Here is a 10,173-nt window from a genome sequence, read left to right as displayed (position 1 = left end):
CAATCTGTTGGTATCATCTTTAATTTCTTTCATCAGTGTCTTATAGTTTTCTGCATACAGGTCTTTTGTCTCTCTAGGTAGGTTTATTTCTAGGTGTTTGATTCTTATTGTTACAATGGTAAATGGGAGTGTTTCCTTAATTTCTCTTTCAGATTTTTCATCATTAGTGTATAGGAATGCCAGAGATTTCTGTGCATTAATTTTTTATCCTGCCACTTTACCAAATTCATTGATTAGCTCTAGAAGTTTTCTGGTGGCATCTTAAGGATTATCTATATATAGTATCACGTCATCTGCCGACAGTGACAGTTTTACTTCTTCTTTTCCAGTTTGTATTCCTTTTATTTCTTTTTCTTCTCTGATTGCCATGGCTATGACTTCCAAAACTATGTTGAAATATACTGATGAGAGTGGACATCCTTGTCTCATTCCTGATCTTAGAGGAAAAGCTTTCAGTTTTTCACCATTGAGAATGATGTTTGCTGTGGGTTTGTCATATATGGCCTTTATTATGTTGAGGTAGGTTCCCTCTATGCCCACTTTCTGGAGAGTTTTTATCATAAATGGGTGTTGAATTTTGTCAAAAGCTTTTTCTGCATCTATTGAGATGATCATATGGTTTTTCTTCTTCAATTTGTTAATATGGTGTATCACATTAACTGATTTGCGTATATTGAAGAATCCTTGCATCCCTGGGATAAATCCCACTTGATCATGGTGTATGATTCCTTTAATGTGTTGTTGGATTCTGTTTGCTAGTATTTTGTTGAAGATTTTTGCATCTATATTCATCAGTGATGTTGGTCTGTATGGTTTTTTTTTTTTTTGTAGTATCTTTGTCTGGTTTTGGTATCAGGGTGATGGTGGCCTCATAGAATGAGTTTGGGAATGTCCCTTCCTCCACAATTTTTTAGAAGAGTTTGAGAAGGATGGGTGCTAGCTCTTTTCTAAATGTTTGATAGAATTCACCTGTGAAGCCATCTGGTCCTGGACTTCTGTTTATTGGAAGATTTTTTAATCACAGTTTCAATTTCATTACTTGTGATTGTTCTGTTCATATTTTCTATTTCTTCCTGGTTCAGTCTTGGAAGGTTATACCTTTCTAAGAATTTGTCCATTTCTTCCAGGTTGTCCACTTTATTCGCATAAAGTTGCTTGTAGTAGTCTCTTAGGATGTTTTGTATTTCTGCAGTGTCTGTTGTAACGTCTCCTTTTTCATTCCTAATTTATTGATTTGAGTCCTCTCCCTCTTTTTCTTGATGAGTCTGGCTAATCAATTTTGTTTATCTTCTCAAAGAACCAGCTTTTAGTTTTATTGATCTTTGCTATTGTTTTCTTTGTTTGTATTTCATTTATTTCTGCTCTGATTTTTATGATTTCTTTCCTTCTGCTAACTTTGGGTTTTGTTTGTTCTTCTTTCTCTAGTTCCTTTAAGTGTAAGGTTAGATTTTTTATTTGAGATTATTCTTTTTTCTTGAGGTAGGCTTGTATAGCTATAATCTTCCCTCTTAGAACTGCCTTTGCTGCATCCCATAGGTTTTGGATCATTGTATTTTCATTGTCATTTGTATCTAGGTATATTTTGATTTCCTCTTTGATTTCTTCAGTGATCTCTTAGTTATTTAGTAACATATTGTTTAGCTTCCATGTGTTTGTGTTTTTTACGTTTTCTTCCCGGTACTTTTTTTTTTTTTTTTTTTTTTTTTTTTTTGCGGTACGCGGGTCTCTCACTGTTGTGGCCTCTCCCGTTGCAGAGCACAGGCTCCGGATGCAGAGGCTCAGTGGCCATGGCTCACGGGCCCAGCCACTCCGTGGCATGTGGGATCTTCCCGGACCTGGGCACAAACCCGTGTCCCCTGCATCGGCAGGCACACTCTCAACCTCTGTGCCACCAGGGAAGCCCTGGGTCTTGTTTTTGTATCCATTCAGCAAGCCTATGTCTTTTACTTGGAGCATTTAATCCACTCACGTTTAAGGTAATTATCGATATGTATGTTCCTATGAGCATTTTCTTAATTGTTTTGGGTTTGTTTTTGTAGGTCCTTTTCATCTTTTGTGGTTCCCACTTAGAGAAGTTCCTTTAACATTTGTTATAGAGCTAATTTGTTGGTGCTGATTTCTCTTAGCTTTTACTTGTCCGTAAAGCTTTTGATTTCTCCATCAAATCTGAATGAGATCCTTGCTGGGTAGAGTCATCTTGGTTGTAGTTTCTTCCCTTTCATCACTTTAATTATATCATGTCACTCTCTTCTGGCTTGTAGCTTTTTTGCTGAGAAATCAGCTGTTAACTTATGGGAGTTCTCTTGCATGTTATTTGTCATTTTTTTCCTTGCTGCTTTCAATAATTTTTCTTTGTCTTTGATTTTTGCCAATTTGATTACTATGTGTCTCATTGTGTTTCTCCTTGGGTTTATCCTGTATGTGACTCACTGCACTTCCTGGACTTGGGTGGCGATTTCTTTTCCCATGCTAGGGAAGTTTTCGAGTATAACCTTTTCAAATATTTTCTCTCATCCTTTCTCTCCCTCTTCTCCTTCTGGGACCCCTACAATGTGAATGTTGTTCTGTTTAATGTTGTCCCAGAGGTCTCTTAGGCTGTCTTCATTTCTTTTCATTCTTTTTTCTTTATTCTGTTCTGCAGCAGTGAATTCCACCATTCTGTTTTCCAGGTCACTTATCCGTTCTTCTGCCTCAGTTATTCTGCTATTGATTCCTTCTAGTGTAGTTTTCATTTCAGTTATTGTATTGCTCATCTCTGTTTGTTCTTTAATTCTTCTAGGTCTTTGTTAAACATTTCTTGCATCTTCTCAATCTTTGCCTCCATTCTTTTTCTGAGGTCCTGGATCATCTTCACTATCATTATTCTGAATTCTTTTTCTGGAAGGTTGCCTATCCCCACTTCATTTAGTTGTTTTTCTGGGGTTTTATCTTCTTCCTTCATCTGGTACATAGCCCTCTGCCTTTTCATCTTGTCTACCTTTCTGTGAATGTGCTTTTTGTTCCACGGGCTGCAGGATTGTAGTTCTTCTTGCTTCTGTTGTCTGCCCTCTGGTGGATGAGGCTCTCTAAGAGGCTTGTGTAAGTTTCCTAATGGGAGGGACTGGTGGTGGGTAGAGCTGGCTGTTGCTCTGTTGGGTTGTGCTCAGTAAAACTTTAATCCACTTGACTGCTGATGGGTGGGGCTGGGTTCCTTCCCTGTCGGTTGTTTGGCCTGTGGCAACCCAACACTGGAGTCTACTTGGGCTCTTTGTTGGGTCTAATGACAGACTCTGCGAGGGCTCATGCCAAGGAGTATTTCCCAGAACTTCTGTTGCCAGTGTCCTTGTCCCCACAGTGAGTCACAGCCACCCCCCACCTCTGCAGGAGACCCTCCAACACTAGCAGGTAGGTCTGGTTCAGTCTCCTAGGGGGTCACTGCTCCTTCCGCTGGGTCCCAATGTGCATACTACTATGCGTGTGCCCTCCAAGAGTGGAGTCTCTGTTTTCCCCAGTCCTGTTGAAGTCCTGCAATCAAATCCCACCAGGCTTCAAAGTCTGATTCTCTAGAATTTCTTCCTCCTGTTGCCAGACCTCCAGGTTGGGAAGCCTGTTGTGGGGCTCAGCACCTTCATTCCAGTGGGTGGACTTCTGTGGTATAATTGTTCTCCCATCTGTGAGTCACCCACCCAGCAGTTATGAGGTTTGATTTTACTGTGATTGCGCCAATCCTACCATCTCATTGTGGCTTCTCCTTTGTTTTTGGATGTGGGGTATCTTTTTTGGTGAGTTCCGGTGTCTTCCTGTCAATGATTGTCCAACAGCTAGTTGTGATTCTGGTGTTCTCACAAGAGGGAGTGAGAGCAATTCCTTCTACTCTGCCATCTTGGTTCCTAGTCCCACTATTCTAAATTTAAAGTCAAGTTCCATTCTTCCTTCTCTCCTATCTTTTCTCCCTTATTTCTTCATTCTCAATTCATTCATTTGGTCAATATCTATTTTCTGTACATTTTTTATATTCCAGTAACTGTTCTAGGAAGCTAGAGATACCACAATGAATAAAACAAACAATACCTACCCTCAGGGAGATTACATGCTAGTGGTGGAGGAGTAGACAATAAAAAAATAAAAGTGAAAATTAAGAATGTTAGATAAAAGTGCTAAGGATAAAAAATCAGGCAATGAATGGAGACAGGAAAAGTGTGTAGGAGTTGAAATTTTAGAAAGAGTGGCATCAAGAAGTCAATATTTGTACAGAAAACTTGAAGGAAGTAAGAGGGAAAACCATGTAGATATTTGGGGAAATAGCACTTCTGAAGGAGGAAACAGCAATTGCAAAACTCTTGAGGCATATTCAAGGAACAGTGAGAAAGCCAGTGCAGGCAGAAAAGAGAGTAATGAAGAGAGTACTAGGAAACTCAGAGCCAGATCGTGCAGTTGTAGGAGAGAAGGTAAGAGTGGGTGGAGAATTGGACTTTACTAGAATTCTTGTTTAGCAAAGAAGTTACAATGAAACACAAGAGACAGAAGGGAGTTAATGTTTACAAAGGAATGACTATAATGATGAACCATGAAATTTAAACTTGGCAACGTGGGTGGTGAAGAATAAAGGTGATAAGAGAGAGTGGAAAGATGGTAGGATCCATAGGTTACATTTTTGGTGGGTGTGGGGGATTACTGGTATTAAGGTACTAGAGGCAGTACCATGGAAATATAGAAGGTGGTTGTTAGAGCAAAATGTTTGGAATTCAGTTTTAGGATACGTCGCAGTTATTAGTAAGGAAAAGAGCAAGGGCATAACCATGCAAGTGAATAGTTGATGGAGGATGGAGCCTGGAAAATATTGGAAAGATCATCTTTATGAATATTGAAAAAACAAGTATGAACATAGTAGCAGCGCTAGAAAAAGTGACAGTGATCAGGACCTATATTTAATGCGTGAGGGTAAGTGACCTGGGGCAGTAGATGTCTGCAACAGTCGGGGGTAAAGGGTGGGTAGTAAGTGATGGCATGAGATTCAAAGTCGGATGTTTTTATGGAAGAGAGAAGATGTACTGTAAGCAGCAAAGAGGAGAAAGAGAGTTTCAGGGGAAACAGGAACCTCAGAGGAGTGGTAGGTTTTCCCCAGAGAAGGAAGGTTAAAAAAAAATTCACAGAAGAGTTTGAGGATGCAGGGGATTTTGCTGATGACTGACCTTGAGTATCAAAGACAAATGAAAAAAGATATAGGATATGGGACAGAGTGGGAATTGGGGTCCAAAGAAGTGATATACAAAGTTTGGAGGTGTCAGTATGGGAAATGAGGGATGACTTGGAAGTCTTTTTATAAAGGGCACCATCAGCTTAGTCCTAACTGTCCCCAAAATAGGTAGGGTCAAGAGGCTGGGAGTGTTGAAGGAAGGGAAGTGTTGGTAGGTTGTGGTCTTGCCGAAAGCATACAGAGTGCTAGGCCATCTGACTCCTGTCAAGGCATGGACTCCTACAAAGGGGTACAGTCGTAGTGCACCCTTCCAACGGTGGCCTGTAGGGGCATTTGTGAGGAGGGCTCAAGCTACTTCCTGACTTCTGCTGAAGGAGGCTTCTTGCCAGGGAAAAGGGCAGTGTTGCCCTAATCCCAACTAGTTTGTCATCCACATCCTTGAATATACTTAGAGCTTAATTTCTTATGCTAGTAAACAATGTACTAAAACACTTATGAAAAAATACCTTTAGATCAGAAATAAATAAATCTGATGATTCAATAGCTGGGTATATGGTGATGCTGCAAAAAGGCAAAGATGCTTGCTGACTAGTGTCTGAGAGAAGTCAGGTAAAGAATATATATCCCAAATTAATATATTTCCCCAACTGCCAATCCTGATGCCAGAAATGTCACTGTTAGAGAATCAGGGAATTTCAACTGTAACTGAGACTTTGAGAAAAAGCAGCACAGTGTAGCAGAATGAGTGCAGGGTTTGCCAGCCCACTAATGTGTGTGTAAATCCTAGCCTGGGGCCTCATCAGCTGTGTTGTGTCAATTAACTTGCTCTCATTTTCTAACCTCCCCGTAGAACATTCACACATCACAGTGAAGAACATTCACACATCACATGTCACTGTTGGGTGGACATGTGCCAAGGTCTCATTTTGCTTAGGGCAAGCATGGAGAGAGTCACGTGACTGATTTAGGGTACTAGGAGTGGCTGGCTGCATGAAACAGAAAATCAAAGAGAAAATGTAATGGGCAGGTGGTGTATGTGAACATCTGCAAAGCATGGCATATAAATATGTACTTAGACTTTAAGCTGCACAAATATCCTGGATCTCTCCATAATCTTAAATTCATAGTACTGCCCCATGAGGTATTTGAGTAAAAACCACTTATTAGAAACACTGTAGAGACAATTCCCCTCTAAGGTCTTAGATTATAGATTCTAGAATTCCATGAAAGTGTATGATAATTGGACAGAAAAGAGTCTGGGCAAAATTACAAAATAGGAAACCCTACAATTAGTGTTTTCCCCAAGGTGTGCAGGGCCTTCTCATTGCCTTTTAATCATTCCAGGATTGTCCCTCCCCCCCACCTATGACACACACACACACACACACACATACACACACACACACACACACACACACACAACTGGCCTCCCTTGGAAGTGACCCATACTGAGACTACATAAGCCTCCCACCACCCCACATCCAATGCCCCATCCCTCAGCTGAAACGGCCCTCCCCAGAGAGGCAGTGTAGTGAAGTGGTTAAGAACACAGGCTTTGGCAATTTATAATATTGGGTGACTTGGGGGAAGTTATTTAAACTTTCTGAGTTTTGCTTTTTCTGATGTAAAAGGGTGATAATAAGTGACCCTTGACAGTGATACAGTACAAACTGAATGAGATAAAGTGTTTAGTATCGTGCCTGGTACAAAATAAATATTCAGTAAATAGTAACTCTGATTTATTTCCTCGTTTTTTTATGACCACTGTTGTTTTGTTGCTCTACATATTTTCTCGCTGCTCTTGTTGTTGATTCCCTGTTGATATGTCAGGATGCTGATAGCATCTACCCCTAAAGTGACGCACATCATAACAATTATGTACTGCTTAGCCCACTCAGGATTCTCTCTAACACGTGGACAAGAGAGAGGGCAGCTGAGGTATTCCCACTGTGCCTAAGCCATTCACTTACCTGACAGTTTGGGGATCCTTTGGCCCCTCTCAAACCATACAAAATAGTAGCAGCCTTGTCTTCTGGGGACCAGGGTGACCTGAGAATAGGTAGATTGCTTCCAATATAGTAGATTGCTATAACTGTTTCTGACTGCCCCGTACACATCTCTTCTTTTTCAGTGCTGGTTGTGGAAGACTTAAATGTTTGCATTTATATAAATCAAGGGTAAAAGGTATAAATATGATACCAAAAGTCTTATTCCATAATCATAAATATGAGAAAAACTGCAGGCAAGCATTAGGTAGTGGGCTGCTAGAGGATGTTGCATTCTACAAATGTGTAGTATGGTCATATGTTTAAATTCCTTATTTCTTACCTGGATAGACTGTGGAAGGTGATGATTTTCTCTTTTAGCTCCATACTGCTTGCTCCATAGTCACCGTCTCTGGTTTTCCAGAATGAATAACCCACAGTTGTCCAGAAATAACATTTATTAATCAACAACAAAACACACAATAGAAAAGACCTTATAAATAAAACTATATATTTATAATGCTTTATTCTTTTTTTGCTCCAATACTCCACAAAACACTACAGACAGTAACAAAATAATTCAATAAGTATTAAAAACTTTCAAGAGAATTATAGGACACTCTTTGTCATATGTGAGCATCAACAATGCCACAGCCATTAGATACACTATTAAACACTATCATAGATATCTTTCTTGAATAAGGGATATGATTAGTATTTTTATTCAGAAGTCATAACATTTACACATATCCATACACAAGAGAACAGCTCAGAGCTAGTGAAGTAGACACCCCAGTGAAATGGAATCACCTGCCTGTACATCATTTAAAGGTATAACAGTGTTAACAAGATAGAAGTCAACACACTAAAGAGAAATGTTGGTGTTTGCTTGGGGTGGGAGGGGTGAAAGAAGGGCAATTAATGAAAGCTGCTTACATATTTTCCATTGCTCTCTTAGCAATATGCTCCCTTCCCTTTTCTGCCTTTTCTTGGTTGAGGTATTCCAGCACTTTCATTAGCAGATCTTCATCCAAGTACTGTCTGTTGGGGGTATCGTCACTCTTCAGGGACCCCACAGGGAGCCTTTTGCTTACCAAGGCCAGTTTGTCAGTCTCCTGAGAGCTGTGTTGATTCAAACGCTCTTTGAGGGCCTGCTCGATTTGGTTCTCTTCCTGTAGATCATCTTCAGATGAGCCTTGACTAGGAATTCGCTTCACTTGATTTGAATTCATGATCTCAGGATATTTAACTAGCATCTTGGCCAAGTATTCTCCTAATTCTTGATCCTTGTCATTCAGCTTTTCATATGCCATTTGTTTGTTTTCGACATCTGGCATCCAGACAGCTTTGGGAAGTTGGTTTGCTTTAGACCTTCCAGGACCATAGGGGAGTCTTGACAGAACCTTCTCTCGGTTATACTGATTGGGAAAATATGGAGGCTTTTGATTTGCTGCATTTTCCATCCCTAAAAGATTTAAAATGTCCTCAACACTGAGCCCATCTGGTAGAGCCTCTGCCACAGCACGACCAGGTGTTTTGGGGTAGCCATTCTTGGAGAACATCTTATTTTGGAACAGATCTGGATGGTCTAAGTCAACCTCTGAGATGTCTTCAGCGTCAAGGGGAATTTCAAGCTCCTGCTCTGGTTCCACTGATACATTTGGCTTCTCTCCAATTTTGAGCATGTCAATTAAGTCTTCAGGGGGTATTTGTAAATTCCTTGAGATTTCAATCAGCTGATAAATAGATTGAGAATCAAGTGGTTTCTCAAAAAGCCTGGTTGCTCTTTCCCCGTTTTCCCCATTCTGTGACCTCCCACTTCCCGCAACATTCACTAACCTTTTCAGATAGGCAATTACTTTGGAGACATCATCTGAGAGTTGGTCTTTACTCTCTTTCTGGAAATCTTCATCCTGGAGGCCCAGCTGCCCTGAACGCTTCATTTCATCATTGATTTGTTCATTTTTTTCTATATTCTCTTTGTTGTCTCTTACCTCTTCCTGGGTTTGACTCTCTATTTTTTCCTCTACTGGGTTCCAATCTTCTCCCCCAACCACATCTTCATAGGCAATGTTATTAGCCTTGTAGATATCATCTTCATCATCTGTGTAAAGTTTTTGCTCCTCGTCAACCCTCTCACGCTTCTGGTTGTTTGGTCCCGTCAGTTTCCCCAGCTCTTGGAAGACAGATTCCAACGTAGCAAGGCTTTGAGGAGTGTATTGTTCCTCTACTATTTCATTTGTGCGTTTAAAGGGGTTGTCCCTGGAATTCTCTTCATATGTAGGAGGGAATCTCATGTGCTTGAGCTTTCTCTCCGGCCACTGTTGAGTCTCATAATCGTCAGGCATGTCCACTGGAAAGTTCTTTTCTGAATTCAAGGTAAAGGGCTTGTTTTCTTTTGGTGCTGACTGGGGCTCATTTTCAGCCTGTCTCAAAGCTTCAAGTATTATCTTCATCCACTCATCTTCACTCAGGGAATGCCTTGCACTTTCTGGCAAGTCACCATTTTCTTTTTGCTGAAGGGGAACAGAGACACCTTGGTAGGGATTGTAGTCTAGGCTGCTTTCTTCTTTGTGAGCTTGTTGTCGGAGCTTTTCTATGTACTCCAAAGCCCTGATCATTTCAGGACTGGGAAACCTTTGGACATTTTCCAATCTGATATCTGGTTCCTTCTGAAGCAGCTTGTTTCTCTGAAATGAAGCTGCTTCAGCCTCAGAGAGGAGGAAAATTAAAGAGATGAGAGACAGGGCTGCTCCAAGCCAGTGAGTCTTAGCTTCTGCCATGTTTGAAAGATTTCCTTAAAGCACAGAAAACATGAGTTAACACAAATGAAACAGACTAATAGACGTTATAGCAAAAGAGGTTACTGACCATTGAGGGGAAAAAGAAACCATAGTAGAGATTATTCCACATTAATTTAGGATGACTCTTTTTAAAATCTATAAATATTTCCTACACAATCCTCACAAGCTAACCACAGGAATCTTTAGCAAAATTGTTAGCCATTTGCAT

General features: G+C 40.4%; 1 protein-coding gene across 1 annotated transcript; it reads right to left on the bottom strand.

Moving 5' to 3' along the window:
* Positions 1 to 8,093: 8,093 nt before the first annotated feature.
* On the bottom strand, positions 8,094 to 9,944 carry SCG2 (secretogranin II). The gene has a single exon (XM_060151263.1). It carries the CDS (start codon positions 9,942 to 9,944, stop codon positions 8,094 to 8,096), a length of 1,851 nt encoding a protein of 616 aa, XP_060007246.1.
* Between the last annotated feature and the right edge of the window lie 229 nt (positions 9,945 to 10,173).

This window comes from Lagenorhynchus albirostris, chromosome 6 (genome assembly GCF_949774975.1).
Source record: "Lagenorhynchus albirostris chromosome 6, mLagAlb1.1, whole genome shotgun sequence".
In the NCBI taxonomy this organism is placed as follows: Eukaryota; Metazoa; Chordata; class Mammalia; order Artiodactyla; family Delphinidae; genus Lagenorhynchus; species Lagenorhynchus albirostris.
This window is presented reverse-complemented; position numbering and strand designations above follow the sequence as displayed.